The 24,515-nt window shown below is 41.2% G+C and overlaps 1 protein-coding gene across 3 annotated transcripts; it reads right to left on the bottom strand.

The window, feature by feature from the left end:
• Nucleotides 1–938: 938 nt before the first annotated feature.
• Nucleotides 939–22,702, bottom strand: LOC126386624 (arf-GAP with GTPase, ANK repeat and PH domain-containing protein 2-like). Of its 3 annotated transcripts, none has more exons than XM_050039073.1 (20): nt 22,039–22,702; nt 20,157–21,384; nt 13,267–13,325; nt 13,081–13,168; nt 12,203–12,288; nt 11,949–12,090; nt 11,732–11,866; nt 11,499–11,620; nt 11,109–11,270; nt 10,637–10,720; nt 10,259–10,363; nt 10,000–10,159; nt 8,648–8,776; nt 8,410–8,547; nt 8,185–8,244; nt 7,620–7,771; nt 6,550–6,640; nt 4,339–4,561; nt 3,829–4,132; nt 939–2,774 (listed from the first exon to the last, which is right to left on the bottom strand). In XM_050039073.1, the coding sequence occupies exons 2-20, from the start codon at nt 21,298–21,300 to the stop codon at nt 2,487–2,489; spliced, it is 3,672 nt and encodes a 1,223-aa protein (XP_049895030.1). In that variant the 5' UTR covers nt 21,301–21,384; nt 22,039–22,702; the 3' UTR covers nt 939–2,486. The 3 variants fall into 3 exon arrangements, with proteins under 3 accessions (XP_049895030.1, XP_049895029.1, XP_049895032.1); XM_050039072.1 differs by having other exon boundaries at nt 21,957–22,702; XM_050039075.1 differs by lacking the exon at nt 20,157–21,384 and having other exon boundaries at nt 1,001–2,774; nt 21,957–22,700.
• Between the last annotated feature and the right edge of the window lie 1,813 nt (nt 22,703–24,515).

Genomic DNA, 24,515 nt, shown 5'->3' on the forward strand with positions numbered 1-24,515 from the left:
TCAGAGGGAGATTAGGGCGGGTCATGGCTTTTTCAGCTCAGAAAAACAAAACAAAACAAACAAAAAAAAAAGGTGGGATTTTGGGAGATCCAGTACAGTGAGCAAATATCTGCGCCAAGACTTCCTCTTTGGTGCACCAGTCATTTCAGCTAATCTCTATAAACAGATATTAGCATATCGATGCAGATAAATGCATAAAAAAACCTAATATTACGCTAAATCATCAAACCCATCGACAGTCAGTGGATTCCGAGATTGCATTTCAGCCGTTCACTTCTCCAAATAGACTGTTTACCTCCCGCTCTAACGTAATTGGTCTATACTCAGACTACAAATGGAAAACAGAACTCTTCCAAAACTTTGTCTTGTCACCTACAAATTCATTATATGTATGGTGATATCTGTTTATAGAGATTACATATTTGGTAAAAAGAAATAAAAGGTTTATTGTGTTTTGGGTGAACTGTTCCTTTATAATGTATACCAACCTAGTTGTTCTTCAATATCAACACTTATGACTCTTAATTATCTGTAAACATTCCTATATCATGTCACCATTGTCTCTTTGTGTGTTTGCCCAGAAAAATCCCTTTCTTACTGTGAATCCATGTAACTGAAACTGTCTCAGCCGTGGTATTATAGTATAAAAATGAGACCATGACATCGACCTAGAAAGAAGTAGGTCAAAGCCAGTAGGGACCTTTAACAAGAACTGGTTTGATCCAGAAGATCTCACCTTCAAACACTAGGCAAGAGTTAAGTGATGGCTACTGGCTCCACCTGTCCATAAAACAGCTCTCAACATGAGCTGTTTGAAACACGGACCCTCTGCGCATCAGCATATGTGATGCAACTATGCTGCATGTTGCTCCTGCCTGCCGAAGCCTCCCTCACCCTTATTAACTGCTGTTGTTAATTTTGACACAGCTGGAAATGAGATAAATAAAAAAATCAACTCAGCTTGCTGTTTTGAAATGAGGTCTGCGACGAGATCAGACACAGAGAATCACACACAACTCTGTACAAAACACCACAGCTTGGGCAGTAGCCTTAGTGTATTGATAATGAATGCTCTATGAATCATTGCATGAGTAAAAAAATACAAATGGAGAGAGATGCTTACATCACAGACATGTACACTCAGCGGAGTCTTCAGATTAACACAAAAATACATACAGTACTGCAGGAGGGTTGTTTTTTATGCCATTTTTTTTAACATATTAAATTGGGCAACATTCCTCTATTTCATGTTGATTTTCATCCACTTACAAATATAATCATAGTCATTCAAAGGCTCAGTTTTATAGATCAGAACCATAGCTGAGTTTTAATCTATTAAACCGTACTTTCTATTAGTCACAGCAGGAATAATATGAGTTAATTAAAAAATAAAACGCCCCAACAGTCCACCGACACTGCATCATCTTGGAAAACATGTTAGTGTTTGAAATAATGAACTCAAACCGTCTTGTTTTTGTATACATTCAATCAAAATCAAGGCATTTACACGTCTAGTATTTCACTCGCCTTGATGATGAGCTGCTCATAATGCACACGTCATGTACAGTGTTCATGTCACACACAGTGATACAAACATAACATAGAAATCTCAGTCTCGGATGTCAAAGAGTTAATCAGGTGGTTGTTAAAGGAAAACCAAACCAGGAGGCTGCACAGGAAATTTCTGAACAGCTACGAGTAACCCTTTGAGTTTTTATACACAGAACCAACTGTACAAATCATACAATAACAATCTCGAAAATGAAGCACTTTTAAATTTTTTAGAATTATAATATTTTTAATCAATGCATTTCTATACAGTTATTTTATCTTTAAAGTGGCATCTCTTTTTTTAGCCACTGTAAAGTGTTTTTTTTTTTTTTTCAACTTACACAACATTATTTATGTACTGAACGACCAGCTGTGTTGAACATAACACAGTATATATGCACTCTGAATTTAAAAGTGACATTCGTTGTCAGTAATGTGTGGATGTGTTTAACGTTAACGTCTGTCTATGAAATCGTAAACTTATTGCAGTTCTTTACTTCTGGGCCCTTAATGCTCAGATAAGCTGTTTGAGGCTGAAGGCAAATTCCCATTCTTAACTGAGTGGTGAATTAAGTTGAATATTGACTGCATGATGAAATATGAATCATACCAGCTGGTATACAGTGCAATACATTCCTACTGAATCCAAACGCAGAGGCATCTGGATGTAATGTCACGTTCTTTTAACTTACGTAGAAAGTGTAGTCAGGAAAATTTCTCTTTTTCGTTTTGGTTAAATCATTCGAGCAGAATGTGCCTGTGTTATCACCAGTGTGTGTTTTCATCCCTGACAAACACACTCACACACCCTTTAAAGCCTCGGGGAGTGCAACATCTGGCAATGTGTTCATCCGTCCTGCAGGCCAGGACAGTATGAGGGCAAAGCGACACACACGCACACACACACACACGCACTGTACCACACCACATTTCGATTATGACACTGCTCTTCTAGAGGTGCTGTAACTCAAGCTGGTGCCGCCGCTCTTGTGCGAGATCTTGAGTGTCGTGGCAACCGTCAGGCTTGGCGCCATGGCAACAGGGAAGCTGGGTGTGGCGGCTGCTGCAAAGCCAACTGTCGTGGCGACAGAGAAGGAGGAGGCCGGTTCATTCGGGCATCCGTGCTGGAGTAAGATGTCGACACACTCCTGACTGCCAGCATTGCGAGCCAGAACCAGAGCTGTCTGCCCCTGAGCATCCCGGTGCCGAACATCACAGCCATACTGAAGTGAATTAAAAGGGAAGATAAATAAATGGATTAGATTATATCATATTCTACATTTTAAAGGAATACTTCAACCCCCAAATGATCATTTGTATTTCAGTTACTCACCCTGTGTAATGTTGAATTTGGGAAAAAAAACATTCTCACATGCCTCCACTGTGAACGAAGAATCCAAAAACTGAAAGAATTCTTAATAAATTAAAGTCACAGGGGGCGTGTTTAACAACAGCAAAACTATATCAAAACATCTGTTTACAAACTCTCACACAACTCCTGCAGTATAATCCAAGTCTTATTTATCCAGTCATGTGCTCAGTGTGTCTCAAACACATGCATTTTTGCTAAAACCGTAACATAAACACTAAAATCCATGTGTTTAGGAAGCACTGCGGATACTACTGGATAAATGAGACTTGGATTATACTGCACGAGTTGTGTGAGAGTTTGTAAACTGATGTTGAGATATAGTTTTGCTGTTGTTAAACGCGGACCCCTGTGACTTTAATTCATTAAGAATTTTCTTCATATTTGGATTCTTCGTTTATCGTGGAGGCATGTTAAAAAGACTAAGTATTCTTTCCGAATTCAACATAACACGGGGTGAGTAATTAAAATACACATGATCGTTTTGTGAGTGAAGTATTCCTTTAAGGAAGTTTTATCCAGTGGAATAATTTGCAACTTGAACCTAACAGGCCTGTCTTAAATTATCCCAACAATGTGGGACTCAATGAGCTTTAGTGCCGTTCACACTTATAGATCACCTTGAGTGGTCTGCTGAGTCATCTGTTTTAAAGCTTTTTGTTTTTTTGCTGAGGGAGTTACTTAGAGGTTCTTGAAGGGTAACATTTATTATCTGGCCAGTTTTGCATAACTCAACATGATATTTCACACTAAGAAGAAATCTAAAATCATTTCACACTTTGTCGATACTGCACAATCACTGTAACATTATCTCTACTCCTGTGCTTTGCACTTCTGTGGTGATATGAATCAGACCAGCCACACAAAGGTTTTATTGATTCCTATAACAAAGTAGGAGGGAAACACACCCAAACAAGAAGCTGCGTCATCACCACATCGGCCTGCTGACAGGCAGCGTGCAGGGCAGAGCCGGGCAATCGCAGCGCTAAGAGTGACCTGCAGGAGAGCGCCAGGCTGAGCGGAGCATTAATGTCCTCCTTAGTGCAGTGGGCCAAAAGGAGCAGCAGCTTTGGGAGGTTGTGCTCCATCACTGCCAACAGAAGACGGCCAGATAGTGTGATGTCTGGGCCCTCGCCAGGAGTGGGAGGGGGCAACGGTGCCACAAACAGTTTCTGCTCATATTTGGCCCTGATCCATGATTCCCGCTCCTCACTGAACAAGCAAAGAAAGCAAACAGAAATGATGAATATTCAGTGAAATACATTTCCAGCTTCTCGTCAACAATTTCTCTCTGCTGAGACACACACATCATTTCTAAGTATGCAGCTCCCACCTACATACTGTGAAACATTTAACCACAGCAGTGTTGCAATATAGCACATCAATAATGTTTCATCTCCTAACATTATGATCTCTACCGTGTAGCATCAGGTGCTGGTTTACGGCGGCCCAGCGTGCGCGCCTCCCATATACTGTTGACCATGTGGTTGCCGATGGCACTGAGCACCAGCGTGAGCTCTCGTGGCAGATCATCAAGGTCCAACGAGCGAACTCGCGACAGGTGGGTCCCCAGGTTTCTGTGGATCCCTGAACACTCGATGCATATGAGAGCGCCCAGGTTCAGACTGGCCCAGGTTGGATCTTGGAGAAGAAGGCCACACACAACAAATTAGGCTGCCACTTTATCTGAAACTGAACTATGTGCATATGGATGACAGATTCATGCCATTTTAATTTGTTGTGTGGAATTTAAATCCTTAGGCCAAGTCATGCAGCAAAACTGACTGAAGCTGTGTGAAATCCTGTTTGGACGGGATTAAAACAGGGCTGTTTAATGTGTGGCCAATGTGCCAAACATTTTATTCCCCTGAAACTCTGGCCCTTTAAAGTGTTCCAACTCTAGAAGTATATTCAGCATTTGATCTGTCTTTGTTTGATTTAGTCATATCAGAGACACTGATTATAATTATAGGGTATATTAATGATATTATGTTTACATTAAGTGGCTTAACTTATTATCATGACGTAAATGTTGATTGCACAATGTAATGGCTGTAGAAAAATGACCCTGTCTGGGTTTAGATTGGTTCCCCTCTAAGCCACACTTTCACTATGTAATTCTGTCTGTCACCAGGTACGATTTCCTGGGAAAATGAAGGCTTCATTTACGGCACAAAAGCAGCGCATCAACCATTGTGCAAACAAAACAGGAAGACGAGCGCTATTGTTTCCCAGGTAGCTATCGGTAGCTATCCCCAGTTGCCGAAGAGTGTGAATTTGCAAGTTCTTTGCAGCCATTATCCCCAGTACTTGAAGTGGCAGACGGTGGAACAGCCTAAGTAACTGTGGAAACTATTCACAGTTGGTAGTTGCACGGCTCTGAGGGAAATGGAAAGTGATCCGGTAGTCTTTGTGACAGTGGCACCAAGAATAACACCATTTAGAAACCCTGGGGGGTGTTGCCTGTTTACACTCTAATATGATTTGCATGCATCAAAATGTTTGTACGTGTCTTTGTGGTTAATTTACTTTGCAATTAACACTGTTGCATTTTTTTTAGCAAACAATTTCCCTTATTGAAGTAAAAAGGTTATTGTTGCCTGGATGACAACACAGTTCAGGTTCAGTAAGGCATTAAGGTAATGAGTTTCGCCTCTGTTCTAAATGAACAAGTCAACAAGTTTAAACAATGACACAACATGAAAACAATAATCATGAAATATAACACTATTTTTTCCTCTGCATATAAGAAATATGGGTCCTGCTTTCTATAAAGATCACATTTGTAGTGTGGTGTGGGGGCATCTGTGGTGAGTTACAATGCAGAAAAATTTGACTTGTGATTCTCTGCATCTTGGCATCTTACACCTTATTGCTGCCAACAATGAAACATTATGATAAATCATGCATTATTAAAGAAGCATCAATATGTACTTCATTTGACTTAATACATACAATGATAATTTATGTTACTGCAAGGACTCGTATAGCAATCTATGAGTCTTTAGTACAGTTGATTGTTGAGGTGTGTGTAGGTATTCATAATGTATCATAAGCCCCATCAGTCAACCTCTAGTTTATAACCAGTCAAGAGCATCCATAACATGCTTGACACTTACGATTCATTAGAAGTCACATCTATAATGTTTTATGATTGTAGATGTATTATGAATGTAGTCATGAAGCATTATGAATGCATTATAATTCACTATGGATGCTCCCATAACACACTATAGATGTGGTCATCATGGAGAGTGTTACCTAAATATGTAATACAACACATACATACACACACACAAATACAAAGATGGTAAAAGAGTGATGGCACATGAATGGTCACTATGTCAATCAGTGATTCTCACACAGTTACAGTGTTTATAGCATGTAAACTAAATGAAATTCCATTTTGTCATCTGACTTTTAGGAATATTTTGTGATTTTACAACATGTGAATTATTAATAAGCAACTGTATTTTAACATAGAGTGTGTTAGATGCCAATAAATCGTACAAGGTAGTCCTTTGTTCAGTCTAGAAAGCTCCCTTTAGATGTGTCTGAATGGGCTGTAATGCACTGAAAGATACAAACATGTACAAAGAGGAGAAAAGTTATTAATGTGTGTCACTAACTTGGAGCATCACAGTCAACACAGAAATTGTTGCCCTTGGCGTTGCGGATCGCCTGCAGGACCACTGCTTCACTCTGGCTGTTCTTGCGAGCCTGTGGGTAACACACAGTATGGCTAAAATGAGGAAAAAACACACCAGCTGTGATATCAGCTCTGATAACTGCTCTCATTACTAATAACAATGATTATAATTTCCAAATCTCAAGTGAGGAAGCAGTGTTAAATGGCTACAATCATTATTATTAGCATTTAAAGCTGTAAAATTATTGGTGCTGGCCTCCTAGGACATGCAATTCTTTTAACACTCATACAGAAATGCATCATGGGATTAAAGTAATTATTCAGAATCATTATATTAGAGGCAATTATTATCTTTGGGGATAATTGAGCTAATTCCACACCAAGATGTACTTCCCACTCAAGAACAGAAACCAGCACAGTCCATTAGTGGACAGGATCTGTTACTTTGGCACATACACTCCTGGAGATGGGGTGGGTTTTTTGGGTAATGGCTGATCAAATTAGCTGCCTTCACCCCTTTTTAAAAGTAGCAGCAGTAAGAGTTTCCTAGGCCAGCTTCTCCTGAGAGAAAACTTTTCTTATCCAGCAGTCCCAGGGCGCAAATACACAGAACACAAAATGATTATATGGCCCTTCAAATGTTCTTCCAAGGGCAGATTATGTCCCTTTTAAATTTGAATTTACATTTCATGTCGTACAATAAATGTGTGGAGCAGCTGAGCTCTTATATTCTGTGTGTGTCTCTGCCAACAAAAGCCTAAAGAACTGTTCTGTAGACTTGCAGTAAGAGCTGCTGTGAGCAGATGGAAATACAGACACTATTTCATGCCAATATGGGTACCAGTATTGCGCTACAGCACCTGATCTGCATAAATACAACCTCACTGTGTGCGACTCTGCCTTCCTCTATGCAGACAGGAACACATAACAGTAATAAAGGAGCATCTTAGGCTGTACTAAAATGGCATTGCAGCTGCATGAAACGTGAAACTATTCATAATATTTTGTCATTTGTCACTTATATTATTGCTGCCTTTTGTTCAGTCTTGCCTTGTTTTTGCTGCTCTCGCACAGCTGCAGGCTGGCCAGGATCTGGCTCTCGATGGCTTGGACCCAGGAGTCCCTCTCCTCCACACTCTGGGCTTCAAAGTGCCACGTCTGGCCGGTGCTCGACACGATGAGGAAGTCAAAGTTGTCCTCGTCTGACACAGAAAAACACGATGGAAACGAGAGATTTTTCATCAGGGATTGTTTTGCCCATTTGTTAAGTTAAAGCAGCCTCACAAATGCAGCCACTTCATTAATAATTTAACATTATGAACTAAAAAGGCCGTTTTAGTTTGCATGCATCAGTGCAATTAAGATCCACGTCTGACCACTATTAGGCATAAGAAAATCTTATATAAGAGAACTGTTGAATTTTAACCAAATGCTAAAATTTACATACATGTAGCTAAAATAATTTAGAGGTCTGTGTGTAATTTAGACATTCTACAACAGAAACTTGATAGGATATAATGTGACAGGAAAGCACAAGAACAGAACAGCAGACAGACTGACACGTGTTGAGGGTCAGTCAGAGTTTGAAAGGTGCAAAATGACAGATCAACATTACCTGTCTTGCTTACGTTTCTTAAGCTACCAAAGCTTTTAAGTTTCCACATTTTGCGCTTGGCTGCACAAGAAGACAGGAAAAGTCAGAGCGAGAAAAGCCAGTGAGAGAAAAAGAGAGGAACTGTTCATCAAATTGAATGTAAAGTTGAGCAGAGTGTGATTGTTGCTTTTATCGTTGGGGATTTCTTAAATGCATAAAAAAGAATATGGAGTTGTCAGCGTATACCATCAGCTTGGCCCATGGTTGCATCTCCTTTCTGGTTCATGCTCTTCTTTCTACGATGCTTTTTCCTGTCTGTCACCGGGGAGGAGGAGCCTACATCTTTGGTGGAGGAGGAGCTGGACACACCCTCAACTGCAGAGTCTGGCAACAATATCAAACAAACACATACCAAATTTATCTGGTACAAAACATGTTCTTTTGGGCGGCTAAATATATGCGCAGATGAAGGTCCTTTACTCACCAACGCTTTGAGCGTGGTTAGATAGTGTAGAGGGACATCGCTGCACGCCTCTGTTGCCCCTCAGGAACAGTGCGCCACCCAGCCCTTCCATTTCCTCCACCTGCAGGAGGCTGCTGGCGCTTACAGGGACTAAAGAGATGACAGCAAGCATGCACTTAATAATGGAGTCATTTAGACAAACATCAAATGCAAAGCAGAGCGACTGATATTAAAAAACACATTACTGATTCTGTGTGAACTGCAGAGAAAATAAAAGATACATGACTGAGGAAGTCCTGAAGTCTTTCACACACTTGCAAAACTTGCAAAATCCCTTATGATGCTCTTTTGTCCTTTTGCAAAGATTTTGCATTCCCTTGCAATTTTCCCCCCCTCTCTTGTACAGAGGCTTGACCCCTCTTCACAATGAGTCTTAAAACTAAGGAACAGTGGATTTATTGTATTTCTGACTCCTGCTTTTCCCCCAGCTCCACCTTTTTATAATTGTTTCTTTTTGTCTTTTTACCATTTCTGCTCGTTACTATTCAGGGTCATGAGGTTCTACATTCAAGTAACTTAGATGCACTGCGGCTCCATCCCAGACTGTGTAAAAATAATGGACGTAGAAATCATGACATCACCCACTGGTTTGTGGACTGCTGTTTTGAAGCCTCGATTTCAGCATTTTGGCTGTTGCCATCTTGGATTTTTGGTGCCAGAAGTGACCATATTTGGACGAGAGGTTGGAGCAGTGGAGAAGCGACGGGTGGATCTGATTCATGCCTTGCAGACAGCCTGTCACTCAAAGTGGCCACGCCCTTAAATACGTGTAACTTTAGGCCGAAATAAAATTTGAATGGGTGAATTATGTAAAAAATCACCCCCCGTACAGTTAGGGTCATGGACGGGGAAACTAGCTATAGAGAGCAAAACTACTTTTTGTGCCAGGCTGTAAACATGTTTATTTCTGCTGTAAAGTTGGGCATTTTAACGTGGATGTCTATGGGGATTGACTGGCTTTTGGAGCCAGCCTCAAGTGGTCAGTTGAGGAACTGCAGTTTTTGGCATTTAAGCGTTAGTTTCATTTTTCAGCCCTTGAGTTTGCCACTTGGGGTCCATGAAGAAAAGTACCAGTGTGGAAAGCTATGACATATCTTCAATTTCAGCCTCGTTATAGGAGCACATGAATCGCCTTTTACATAAGTGAAGTTTTTTACTGTAAGTCCTCTGATAGCTCCGATTCTGCGCTTAGATTGTGTTCTTTGATTGTCTTATGCCTATGCACAAATTAAGTTAAAGGAATTGGTTTAGTTTTGTGTACTTTGTTGAGGTATCTAAAGTAAATTTTCAAAAAGATGTGTTTATTCTTTGACCTGGGCTGACACCCTCAGGTCCTGGCACATCTTTGACACGCCCGTTGAGCCCAACTGGAAGGCCACAGGCGGGTACAGCACGAGGTGGTCGCTTTCCTGGCACCTTCACTGTCACTCGCAACAGGTCCATCTCCTTCCCAGGGGTATTCAGCATGTAGTCCTGCCAAGCCAAACATCAGCCATTACACATCCTCCACTAGCTGTCTGTGGTGCTTTCAGCAGCATAATGCTTTAGAGCTCCGTCAACACACTGACTCACATTGACACTGGAGTGATAGGACAGTATGCCGTCGTTGGACAGCGTGACATACTTCTTCTTCCATTCTTTGTTGAGCGAGTTCCCACTGCGCTTCAGCAAGATGCCCTGATGGAGGTGACAAAACCAAAGAGTGAAAATTTATTGCAAATGTCTCGTGTGTTCATCTCGCACATTCGGCAGCATGATGACTGCTGGCTGCCAAAAACGCCCGCCATCCTATTCATCAGGCCAATATGAGAGATCACAACACTTCATCGCTCCACATGATGAAACTGCTTTCACACGTTTGATTTGAAGTGAGTGCTGGTGTGTTGCCCTCTGCAGAGGGTCATTAGATACATCATATTTGCTACTGCAAAGTACAAATCTGTGTCCTACCTGTTTGATGGGAATGCAGCGTCCACTGCCCAGATCTCCCTTACAGTCTGCACTCCTTCTGTTTGAGTCACTGCCTCTCCGACCCTAGACAAAGTACGAGAGAAGCAATAACTGCATCAGAGGCAGGAATGGGGTAATTGGTTAAAGAATACAATTTAGAACTCATGAATTATGGGAGTTTTCCTTATGAATTGCTATGCATTTCATTACAGAGCCATAAAAAGTATTTGGAAATGTGACTTTCTGCTGACTGCAAAAGCTGGCTTATTAATTTGGGTGATATCTTTCGAAATTAGTTGAATATCAGCTCCATTCGGCTTATTAAAGCTGCACAGCATATAGCTATATCTGTATCATGACTTAAACATAAAAAAAAGAAAAAGAAAAAGCAGAAGGATGAGGGGAGGGTTTAAAAGTAAAAGGGTGCATAAGGACTGCTCTGGCCCCTAAAATATGCTTGACTGATATGTACCGCAAATCTGGTGGTGCGTCTCCGGGTGGCACTGCGGACTGACCCAGGTGTGGCACTATCCTGCTTTTCCCCTCTCACTGTTTTGCCGATCTCTTTATGACTGATCACAGGAGTGGAGGGAAGTGATGAGGAGTAATCACTGCTCTGACCACCATTACTGGCCTAAAGAGAGGAGAGAGCCGGAGCAGGAGGGGGTGGAGGCAATGAAGTGATAATTGAGCAGAAAAGGGAGATAATTGAGTTTGTTACATGCTGACAGCCTTTAAAAATAGCCCGATAGCAAGACTGAAATATGCATATTACTCAGTAAGAAAAGTCACACGTAAGTGGTGCAACTTTGTACCATTATTTTCCAGACTGTGCAGAACAGATGGCGCACAACGGTTTTACCTGTCCTGGAAAGACACCCGACACTGGGGTGGAGCCTCCAGAGTGACTGGGAGAGTTAGGGAGAGATTTACAGGAAGCCAGTAGAGCAGCTTGCTTCTTGGCTGTCATGATCTTCTGAGCAGCTGTCAAACAAAAGAAACCCAATTGAACATTAGCCCTAATAAAGTCACATAACTCAAATAAATCTGCATCTTCTGCAGCAGAATCCTCAGCATGCTTGTCCGCACACATACCATCAGTGAAGACTCTGTTCACGTTGAGGCCGTACGTCGCACAAGTTTCGTAGTACGTGCAGCGTCGCACATCTGAGCAGAGCTGTCTGGCCCTGGCATCATCTATTACTCTGGGGTTGGTGCTGCTGATCTTATCTAGAGAAAGCATAAATCACAACAATAAGTGCATCTCTGCAAACATTCGAATCAAAGCACATGCTGCGTGTGAGTGTCTCACCTTGAGTACCGACTACTATGAAAGGTATCTCAGAAACAGGCCGGTGGAGAGCGAGCTGGTGGTAGATTTTATAAACTTCCTGGAAGCTGGCTTCATTTTCCAAACTGAAGACCAAGATAACTGCATCCACCCAGCTTGCAAACTAAGAAGAAGAGAGGAGGAGGAGAAGAAGAAGAAGAAGAGCACTCAGAATACACAGGAGCAGGTTGTGTAAGGTTTATTTGGCTGTCCACATTCACCAAGTTCAAACCCACCTGAGCACCTGGGAGTTCTGTCTCTTCTCTGATTATCATCAGATGGCTCTGTCCATCAACCAGAACGTCCTTAATGTACTGGCGCCCTGCAAACACACAGCAGTAGATCTTTTTCAGTTAGTAGTTTGACTTGTTATAGCAGGAAAAGCACATGTATAACTAGTGATAACATCAATAGCGTGCCCTGGCCCTGGATCATCTCAATTGAATGTGGAGTGTTGCAGGAATGAGTTCTGAAACCCACACATTTGCTAGTATTTTAGCACTCCTGGTTCCATTGTCTCGAAGGCAATGGGTTTTTTGAATGGGTTTTTGGTTAGATGCCTGAAATAAGGTCTGAGGTTAACACAAGCTTAGTTCTATGACAAAAAATACTTCAGTAAATACCCCACTTGGGAATTCTGAAGCTTTTAAGTGTCTAAAAAGGCAGTTGCTAACAAGTGGTGAGGTGAGACTACAAGATGTCGTCACACTGAACACAGTGTTACAGCCTTGTTGCAGTGGCAACATTGAAGTCATGTGACCACGGCGTAGTTCGCTTTTGGCCTTAAGTTAGCTTTTCACTTCTGGTGATGGTATTTACGCTTAGAGAATCATAAAAGTGCCGTTCTTTTGAGGACATTATCTTGTTGAACGAGATTTGTAAGTATTATGAATTTTTGCTTGTGACATAACTTTTAATTTTCTGCAATAATCCAAAAAAAAAATCTCGTTGGCTTTTTGACAAGGAAACCAGGGCAACGCTAACTTCTGCTTCGGCCCATAAATGAACGTCCTCTCTTCAGCGCTCTATTAATGTTAGCTCTATTGTCAGTTGTGTACTGACATCATCACAGAAAAAAGCACATGAAGGTGGTAGATGAGGACATGAAACCAACCCTCAGCATTCTCCAGCTGCAGGTAACTTCCTGTCAAGTGTCTGTGGACCAGAGCGGATTTCCCACTGCACAGACCTCCCAAAACACCCTGCAGAACACAAACACACAGACAGAGAGAAAATATTAAATTTAGTAATTAATTCCACTCACCAGTATGTAAAAGCCACTGTATGTTCTCAGGCTTACCAGGTGAAGCTCTTGTACGGTTTGACTCATGGTCCATTCTTGACTGCTGGTGCACGCAGCTGAAGAAAACAAAAAGTGGCTACACGTTAATTAAAACATTAAAAAAATAAGCACAGTACCTGAGTGATTTTGGTAACTTGCTATATAATACAATACAGGATAAAAACAACAGATAAGACAACTTTGGATTTGCTGGAAGCTGTGACTTCACTTTAAATAGAGCTAACATGTGGGCTAACAGTTCCCCCCTTCTTCCAGTCTTTATGCCTGACTGTGAGCATGACAGCTAACTATTAAAAATGTCTGATTGCTTTAAGAAGTGTGTCTGTGATGGTACAAACAGGAAATAAAGGGGATTAGCCTCCATTAAGAGCAAAAAGAAAATTCAATTTTAACAACTTCAAAATGCTCTTAAGTGCATGTTACTGCGTCTCAACTAGTTATCAACACATCCATGAGTCACCTGGGTTTTGTTTGGAGTCAGGAAAATGGGCAAAGTGGGCCACGTCACCATGAGTAGCACAGGCTATCTCTTGTCACTGGTTTAAAAGAGCTAACTAGGCTAACTATGCCCCCCTGTTTCCAGTCTTTGTGATAAGCTAAGCTAACAAAGAACATGGAACCAGACTTCTTGTGTAACTTTGGCGAAGGTAGAAAACTAAGCATATTTCCCAAAATGTTGGCATGTCCCTTTAAAAGAGTTAGTGCTGACAGCCGGCAGGGTTTGGTCTGACTGCCTGTGGACTCAGCACAGTGAAGAGAGTCACGGTGTCCGAGCCTCCCCACTGGGTGCAGAGACACTGCAGCTCCCACACAGTCACAGTGAGCACCCAGCATTTTAATTTACATGAGTTAGGGAGCATACCAGATATCTTCAGTTTACCCAAACATTGTTAAACACACCACTTTTTTTTTATTTTTGTCCTTTTATCATATTATGGTAAACCTGCAAAAAAGCCCCTCTACCAAGTCATTTATTCTTTTATTCAGCCTTGAAAAAGTATTAATCTTAAAAAGGAATTCAGCGGGCTGTGGTGAGATGATTCATCTTGTTCCCAGTGCAGTTTCCACACATTTCATGAATTTTATAGAAGTTAGTGTCAACTGAAAGGAGACAGAATATGCCACTGGGTGCTCTGCAGTATCAAGAAGGTGAAACCTAATTCAGAAAGACTTTTGAAAGGCGCAGATTTGCATTTGAGAAAAGTCAAATAAGTTCAAATAAAAATGATGTGTTAATACAGGAGTTGTTGCTTGAGAGTTTACAATCATTGTCTGGTACTGAGTCAGCCAACGTCATAATACTCGCACAGCGCTCTAATTCATCCAGTACTGTTAGATTATATTGACCAGAATCTCAAAAGTCTTTAATAAAAAGCGGAAGCTACCCTGGGGAGAGGGAAATTATTGCACTTATTGGTGATTTCTTTTTCCTGTAAGAAAAAAAGTCTCAAGGGCTGAGTCTGGGACCAAATGACTTGTTAAGATGGATGTTTTTATAGCCTACTGAGTGTTCAATAGTGTGATTTTGGTGACTTTATGTGCAACTGTATTTTGTACCAGACAAAAATGAAATGGCTCTTTTAGAAATGATAGAAGATAACTGCTGTCAAGTGACTCATCTCGTTACAGACCATCATTTTTAGGTTGCAGCTAACATCAGCACCTTCACAGTTAGTGTAAGCAATCCCATTTCTCTGTCAGGTCTTTATAGTTGTTGAGTTGTATCAGAATTTGACTAACTCTACTCACTTATTAATGAAGATATACAAAAATCCTATGAAGACAAATAAATGACATAAATGTAAATTAACTCCCTGTGAAAAGCCAATGCACCTGTATGTGTCTGTTGTTGTGTATTAATATGTTTTAAGCGATCTTATCAGTCCCTGTCTGTGCTTGTACCTGAAAGTTTTTAATTTGCTGCCCACTTTGACCAGGAATTGCTAGAGATATAGCATCTCAATGGGATCTGTCTGGTTAAATAAAGGATAAATAAAAATAAAAATTAATAATATTTCATCATATTTGAACGTTTACATTATGAAGATGATCTATCACCATTTATTGGAAGCTCATATAGAGCAGTGTTTGTGTTAGTTTTCTGACTTTGGTTGTCCTGATAAGAACTGAGTGAAACCCGCATCATGTTCCAAGTGTCATGATGAAAAATAGTTTGTGAGATTATGGCCAAATATATCTACTTCATCTCTTAACTGTGATCATAATGATCCACCAGCTGTGCAGGTTTATTGCGTAGCAGTGGGTTTAGCAAGTTATCAGATTTGGCGCTGATATGCTAAAATAAGACTTTGTAAAAAGGCCAAATGAGATGGTATAGACAGCAAAGTTAATTACATTTGTTCTGTTTTTTACTGGAGTCATAGTGTGGGAGTTACGGCACTACAGCAAATGTTCAAATTTATTCTTATCCTTAGTTTTATTGCTGTAATTTAACTCTGAGGCCATGGATATATTTCTGTTCCACACTACAGAAAACATGAATCACAAGTCTTTAATATTCAGCCATAAAATGTTTCTTAAAATAAAAAAAAGAGGTTCAGCAAGTACATTATAAGTCTGTCTCCAGTGGAGTCAATACCTTGAAACAAGGCGGGATTATTAAAGCAATTCTTAAAACAAGCCGATTTCTTTTATTAAATTATGTACAATAGTCTGCTATTGACAAACATGTTTTACATTTCAAAGGCTTAAAGAGACAGTTCCCTCCAAAATCAAAAATACATATTTTTTTCTCTTACCTGTAGTTATTTATCAGTTGAGATTGTTTTGGTGTGAGATGCTGAGTGTTGGAGATATCGGCCGTAGAGATGTCTGAAATATAATGGAACTAGATGGCACTTGCTCAGAATGCGAATAAATACATAAATAAAAACATACCCACATTTGAAATACTCAACAGCAATGTCTCTTTCCAGAAAGCATGACCCAGTTACTCAAGATAATCCACAGACCTTGTTGTGAGCAGTTTCATGTAGGAACTATTTACTTTCTTTCGAACTACACCTGACTTCTGTATCACTGCGCAGAGGGAAGCGTGCATCTACTCACGGACGAGAGGCTTGTGCTTGTTGCAGTGCCAGATGTAAACATTAACGCTGTCCTCCTTGGCTGAGTTAATGTTAGCTAGCTCACTAATGCTAGGTGAGCTAGCAGTAGATGCACACGTCCTTCTGCAAGCTGATACAGTTGGTGGGTGTAGTTCAATAGAGAGAAAATAGTTCCTACATGAAACTGCTCACAACAAGGTCTGTGGATTACCTTGAGCAACCAGGTCATGATTTCTGCAAAGAGACATTGCTGTTGAGTTTTTTAAATATATTTTTTGGCACTTTGAGCACCACAAGCTGAGCACCATCTAGTTCCATTATATTAGAGAGAAGGCAGAAATCTCTACAGGTGATATCTCCAACACTCAGCATCTCACACCAAAACAATCTAGACTGATAAGTAGCATTACAAGTAGGAGGAAAATATGTATTTTTGATTTTGGGGTGAACTGTCCCTTTCATTAAATGTATTGCTACCTTTATAGTGAGGTTCCACTAAACATGTTGGTTTAAGTGTTTTGGCATTAATCTCTGTGAATGGACATTCAATAATAAAACACATGGACGGACACACACACACACACACACACACACACACACACACACACACACAGTCATGAGGAACACTACACACATCTGCAGATATGAGCCTGAACAATGAAAGACAAATGACTGCCAGTGTGGACACACGCACCCAAACACACATACTGTTCACACTCTGTGGAGCAGACGGTGAAAGTGTTCACAGATGTAAATCAATGCAGAAACCATCGACACCAGAGACACAGACACCGTTTGAACACACACACACACACACTCTCAGAAGCCATTGGGTCATGCAGAGCTCGGGCGGAGCCATGTCGTCGACCGGCTCTCCGGGGACACAGATTCTAACTTTAAAACCGTGCAACTCTCCCTCATCCCCATCTTTGGGCAACCCCCACGCCCACAACCCCCCCCCTTGCCTCCATCAACAGCGTCACGCCACAGACCAAACAGCATCTCTCGCGGCTTGCTGTTGCCATGGCAACTCCATTTTCCAGAAGCCTCCAGTCCGGGTGTCTATACAATAAATGGTCTCTCATGGATACAGTGACGTGTGTGAGAGGCATAGAGACATAATGTCCACCTGTGCACGTATGATGCTAAAAATATGGCAGTGGGTGTCTTGACAATGATGACCAATATTTTTTCAATTAAATCTGATTATGTTTATCTGTGGACCACATACTGACACAACACTGAACTGAAATTACAGGTTCAACATGACACAATGTTGACGATGCTGCTCGCAAACACTTAAACACGACATCGACGAATGAATGGGCTCCATTTGAAGGCTGATTAACTCCGCGCACAGAGCAGGAAGTGGCAGGTTCCCGCTCTCCTCACTCCTCCGATGAACACAGCTCTGTGTATCCCCAACCTTAATTATTCATGTCCCACTTACTCCTGACAAATTATTCAGAGCTTACTCCAATACCACACTCTCTGTCAAAGATGATTTTCTTTAGAATATATCAATAAAGATTAAAGATTGATGAAGTCACATCATTTCCTTTATTTCAAATGGAGAGGTCTGAATATTTCATGAAGTGTTTTCGTGGTTTTTGACAAGACTGAACTAATTTCTATTTGTCTGAGTGTCAGGGTTTGGGGAACTCCTCAAAACAGAGAACACTGAGCACATTAGTGGAAGTACAGAGAGTATTATAACTGTTACAACAGTTTTACCCTCTTCACTGTTAAAATGTACAGTGACATTGAAAAAGAACAATCTGTTCAAATTTTTTAAAACTTTGTGAGCAACATTAATAAAGCTAAAATCCCATTTCTGGCTGGCTTTAGTTTCCTTATATGTTTGTCATGTTTTTATCTTTGCAGCAGTTTTTATTTACAGACCTCTTGGAGGAGAGAGAGGAAATCTTTAGAAGTAGATCCAGTGTTTGTAAAGGAAGATGATTAACTTTACATTTAGATCATCTAGTGAGATGATTTAGTGATTATTATTGGGCTGTAATGATTATTCTCACTCTCAGTTAATCTGGCTATTTGAGAAAGTGATTGTTTGGCCTATGAAATGTCAGCAAACAGTGAAAAATGTCCATGATAATTTCCTAAAATTCAAGTATCTTAACCCAACAGTGCCCAAAACACTGACAACTATCACACAAGACAAAGAGAAGCAGCAAATTCTCCTATCTGAAGAGGGAAACAAAGAATGTTTGGTAGTTTTGCTTGAAAATTTACTAAAACAATTGATTAATTGTCAAAATTGTTGATTAGTTGTCAGTCAGACGCCTACACAAATAACCATACCCATATCAACTCTGGATCAAAGATGAAAATGAGCTCTGGTGTACCCATTTGTGCTATCATGGAATAAAATCTGCTTTTTAAGTGCACAAATGCCTTATAAGTTTTAATAACCTTTAATACCTGCCGCACTGTAACATTAGATGTCATTTTGTCTTGAAAGTTTGAAACTTCCTTCAGCTCCCATGAAAGATCCTCATATTGTTTTTCTATGGGTCTGTGTTAAATTTCAAAGCTGCACCTCAGTTTTAGATATAACTGGCAAAATATTTTCACCAGATGAGGTTATTTCAACTTATTTTGTAGCCTTGAGAATTAGATTCAGATACACTGAAGACTCGACATGAAACAGCAGAACATGAGAGGTTACCTAGAACTGATCTCAGACAGGCTGGTTGGTCTTCAGCTGAAGTCTAAACCTGCTTCTTATCACCCAACACTGACGCTGTTCACAGGGATGAGCTGAATACTCGGATGATGTAAGTTTTCAGTACAGACCATGTATTTTTTATGAGTGTGAATATAATCTGAGTCAAATGTGGCAGTATCCACACTCGTGATGAAGGAAAATCTTCCTTTGGGCAGCTGTGTTCAATCTCTTATTCTTGTGATTAAAAAATGATCTAAAGCTCAATGCTGAGCCTGTTCTGTAAAAAGCTCTCAAATAAATAATAAATATAGCATCTTTTGATCAACCTATGTCAATTAAAGGTTTAAATAACAACTTTATTAAATCCCGCCCCTTGCGAGTACGCATACAGACAATTTCTATATCTGTTCGTTGAACAGATACAGGTATGGATAACGGTGTACCAGTACATCCCTAGCTGTTGATCAGCAAAGCTTTTAATTAACATGTGTCACCAAGGAAAACTACAACAGCTTATTCTAACAGAAATTAACCACAGAATACACTGAATTCAACCCAAAACCACTTTGCATGACAGTAAGCATGATAAAAGTATGCTCACCTGATAACTGAATATTGCAACTGTGTGTAATGTACTGCAACTATGCCCAAATAAGTGAAAGGTTTACGTATATAAATGAATTAGAAGAGCATTAGAGCATTACTGGGAGTAAGTGGGAGCACATTTCTTTGGTTTAGGTTCACACAACTCCAGAGAGGGCAACATAAATGACAATGGATATGTGATCCTGTGTAATTACATTAAATAAAATGGTCTTCATAGTCACTTAATTTCAGCCCAAGTGAGCACTAATGGGGGAGGTGACCGTCACCATCACCAAATTCTCACAGAGATGATGTTCCTATCTCTTCTACAGTGTTGTATGAATGTTTTTCTGTTGCGTCATGTGACCAGCTGCCCTCTATGTCATTGTTTTCCTCTTTATTTTGTTAGGTATGTGCAGCACTGTGCGGTTCATAATCATTAAGAAGAAATGTATGACATTATTTGAACAAAAATGTTGGTATAAAACATAAGTGTAAATGTTACGTAAAGACCCTGTCAGTCCGGTAGGTGCTTGAGGTGGCCTTACCTTCCTCTTCACTCGAGCCCCTCTCTACAGCTGGATAGAGGGGAGGTGCTGTGCTGACGCTAGTTGACACTGATGTACTTTTGGTGAAAATGCCACTGATGAATTTGAGCATCTTTCGGTCGCGGGGAGGGGCACGCTGGATTGTTCCTCCCTGGCCCTCTTTCCCTTTCTTCAGATCCTCAGAAGGGGAATGTAGGTCGCTGTTGTCCAGGGTACGACTTGTACCTTTCCTTTGAGGCCTGGACACATCGGTGGCAGGAGGTGCAGGCAAGGAAACGGACACCGTCTTAAATCTGTCCCCCTGAGGGCTGTCCCTGGTCATTATGCCTGAAAATCCTCCACTGACAGGAGCTCCGGGGCGAATGAGCGTGCCCCTGCCGTCACTGTCGGCCCAGGACGCCCTGTAAGGCCCCAGAGTTGTAGCTGCCATTAAGGGGGACTGGTCCCCAAAACGGTTATCCCTTCGATCCAAAGTCCTGGCAGAGTGATACAGGCTTGTGTTGGCCTCTCTGAGTTCCCTCCAGCATGCAGAGTTGCTTCCTGCGTGTGACCTCATCAGGATTTCGGGACGCTGGTTGACCTGCGGCGGGATGGAGAAAGGGAGGCTGCAACGTGATCGGCTGCTCAGGTCTGCTCCATTTTCCCCCTTTAGGAACAGCATGGGGGGCTCTCTGTAAATCTCTGTCTTAGGGCGCATGGCGTCTGAGCGTGGCCCCTCTCTGCGCACAGTTCCCTCCGATGTAGTTCCTCCATACACTTTGACCATTTGCCGAACAGGTGGATGTGCAAAAGAAGTGTCTTTGCTTTTACCAACTGACACAATGTCTTTTTGGTGTCCATGAGTTTCTCTCCTCTCAGGCTTCCCCCAGTTATCGACAGGGCTGCCATACTTGCCATACTGCACCTGTTCCACCTCTTCTCCCGCCTGTGTGTTTTCTTTTTCCTCCACTTGAACACATACAGGTTCTTCCTCCTTTTCAGGGACATTGCTCACCTCCTCCCCATCCTTCTTCGGGCTCCCTTCCCCCTCTGGAAGAGCCTCCCTCTGGTTCCCTGCTACATCCTCTGGCACAGCCTCAACCTTCACCAGAGTGAGGGAAATGAGGTAGGTGGTGCGTCTCTGTGGGTTGCCTGCCTTGCTCATTGGGACAGCAGACTTCAGCACAGTGGCACCTGCTCTCTGACCTAGCCAGACCTGCACGCCTCAGTCATGGCAACTGGGGCAAGACTGAAGCAGAGGAGAGAGAAAAATCTAAGATCAAGATCAAACACAGACACCTGATCAAACCTTGTGAAGCTGATTATGTCTGATATCAGGCCTGTGCACTTGACAGGAATCCAAGTTTCCTTTTATATGAACCTTCGATAAAGACGTGAAGAGTAAGTGGGGGGAAAAAGAGGAATGCTTCAAATTGCAAATTTGCAGAATGTATTTAAAAGACTGACCCAGTGGTGAAACAAGTCTAGACTGTTTTTTAATGCCTCCATTAATCCTCTTCAATGCACAGCGATAGTACCGGTCTCTACGACTGATTCATTCATAATCCTTGTCTCTCTTCGCTTTGCTTTCCTTCTTAAACTCATTTATTCTGTGGAAATCTGACAAGTAGACACACGGATAGCTACAAGGAGACATTTCTTTTCACTGTGTTGATGTCTCAGCCTCTGATTTCAGCCTGGAATTATGCAACAGCCAATGCATTCGCTTGATCCATTTCTTGACTAGGGACTGAAAATTAATACTGGCTGAATAATGCCACCTTACTACAGTATGGGTCTTGGCTTTTGCTCATATCATACCTTCATTTTTCCTGAAGAATATCCATTGCACAGTCCCTTATACATTTGATTTGATGAAGAATTTATCTCGCCATCAGATTACCATTCATATCCAACGGCACATCAAACAAGGCTGCCAAAAAAAGAGCTCCAGCTGATGAGTCCAAGAAAAAAAAAAACAGGTGAAAGGGAACAGGGTGCAAAAACATCAAAATGGAAATCATTCACTTGTCACGAAGCGTCTGGCAGCTGGAGCCTCCATTCGACAATGTCATGCATAAAATTATGTATGCACGGTGTGAGGGTCACTGGGAGATGCTGAAAAACATCTGTTGTTATGTCTCCAGAATTTTTTAAAAAAAAGAGATGAAGTAGCCAGGTTTAAGCAACCCAAGCGATGCTTCCTTTTGCCCGTATCCCTCCTCTGGAGAGCAGCTCCTCTCGGTCACCGCATCCTCTCCTCCGAGTGCCTCATCCAATTAGCAAGTCAATAAAATGTGTCTGTGAGGCAGAGGAAGCCCACCAGCTCACCACAGCCCCTCCTCCTTTTTTTCCTCCTCTTCTGGCTGCCACAGAGCCTTGCAGCCCCCTGCTAGCCCGCTGTTAGCCTGCCGCACAACCGGCTCCACACTAGATTCAGCTCAGACAAACAGGCAAGGGATGAGACGCTTGCAGTGAGGTGGTAGTGGTGGTGGTGGTCCTTGCCAGTGCGCATCAGATTTTTATCTGTGTCGACACAACAAAAGAGAGAGACAGGAGGGAGAGAGAGAAACCCTCAACTCTGCTCCTGCCAATGCATCCGCTCTGTCTCCAGCTCTGTCTCTCCCCTCTCCTCTTCCAAAGCAATTTATGGGCAGCTCCTGCTTTCTCTCCCTGTCTCACTGTCTGTCCCCTCTGAGCGAGGGAGCGAGGACGCACAGGATAAATCTGGATGTCTACGGATCATTGCAATAGGGAATAAAATACAAGAAGACGTTAAAGAGAATAAAAATGATTAAGAAGTTAAACTGATTTAAGGGGCATATTAATGAATTACATAAAGAGGAAAATGAAGATACTAATTTGGGTTTGCAGGTAATGATGCAGGACAGTAAAGAATAAAAAGAAGAGGGACAAGAGAAAGCAGTTTCTTGGAGATAAAACATGCACAAAATAGCTCTTAAAAATATTTCTCTTGTCACTACATAATCTCTTTTCAGGGGAGCAGCCTTCTCTTTTCTCTCAGCTCCTCTGCCCATCATAAGGATGTTGACATCTAGAAAAAAATCAAAAATCAAGTTAGTGAGGTTTTTTTTCCTCCTACAGTTAAGTTTGAGTTCTCCAATCCTTTATACATTAATATTTGGATCAATCAAATCACAGAAATTAAAACCAAAGAAAATAACACTGTAAACCTTACAAGAGGGAAACTCTGAGCTAAATATAGAAGTTGTAATAATACACTTTGAATAAAAATTATGTGTGCACATGAATATTAGCTTCAAGTAAATACTGTAACCTTGATGTAATAATAATATTTAACAATGAGATGTGTGGATTTGATTGACACATTATATCAATTTAGGGAAATTAGTTTCTTATTTTGATGAAATAATGACAGCTAATTGTCAAATTTGGAGGAAAGTGTAACCTGCAAAACAGCTGGAGCAGAATTTTACTTCAGTTCATTGGTTAAAGGACTAGTTTGACATTTTGGGTTATTCACTTTCTTGCCAAGAGTTGGAGCAGAAGATTGATAACTATCATTTATATATCTGCAAGATAAAATATGTAGCTGAAGCTAGAGGCCAGTTAGCTTAGCATGAAAGTGGAAAACAATTAGCTTGCCTTGGAACAATGGTGGTAACAAGATCCACCTACACACACCTCTAAAGCTTACTAACCAACACATTATATCTTATTGGTTTATATATGGTCATTGTCATTTTTACACTTAGGTTTCTGTATGTATTAAACAGATTAAATATAGCATGTTATTGCCAACTTTTCCTTCACCTTTGGATATAGGGTAGCTGTTTCATGTTTCCTGTCTATGCTAAGCTAATCAGCTGCTGGTGGTAGCTTCATATTTAGGCTACAATACAAACATGAGAATGGTTTCAGTTTTCTCATCTTACTCAGCAGGAAAGCTAATAGGCCAATTTTCCACAATAACAGCCTTTATGTCATTTTAGGTCTAAATTATACTGTGTATAAATGTTGGCCAATAACTGGGCAATACAATCTGACATTCTTTAATGTTGGGAAATTTAACAGTTTTTAGTAATTGTTAACCTAACTCATCAGATTCTCTTTTTTGTGACCACAGTGACCAGTTCAAGGTGAGCTTTGGAGCATGGAATGTTTCCTCTGGTTATGAAAGGAGCTTTTTTTAAAAGGAAACTGCCAATTTTGCCACCAGGTGTGTGTCATTGCGGTGTGTGCAGATGAACTGTGTGCTTCCCCTTGCGCTCCGAGTGCCTGAAACTCTCTGCTCATTTGACTGCTGGGTGACCCAAAACGCGGCCAACTTCCATGACATGTTCCACATAATTCTGCTAGATGGGTAGGGAGTTCTGGGGGTTTGCAGCATGGGGGAAG

This window comes from Epinephelus moara, chromosome 24 (genome assembly GCF_006386435.1).
Source record: "Epinephelus moara isolate mb chromosome 24, YSFRI_EMoa_1.0, whole genome shotgun sequence".
NCBI classification, from domain to species: domain Eukaryota; kingdom Metazoa; phylum Chordata; class Actinopteri; order Perciformes; family Serranidae; genus Epinephelus; species Epinephelus moara.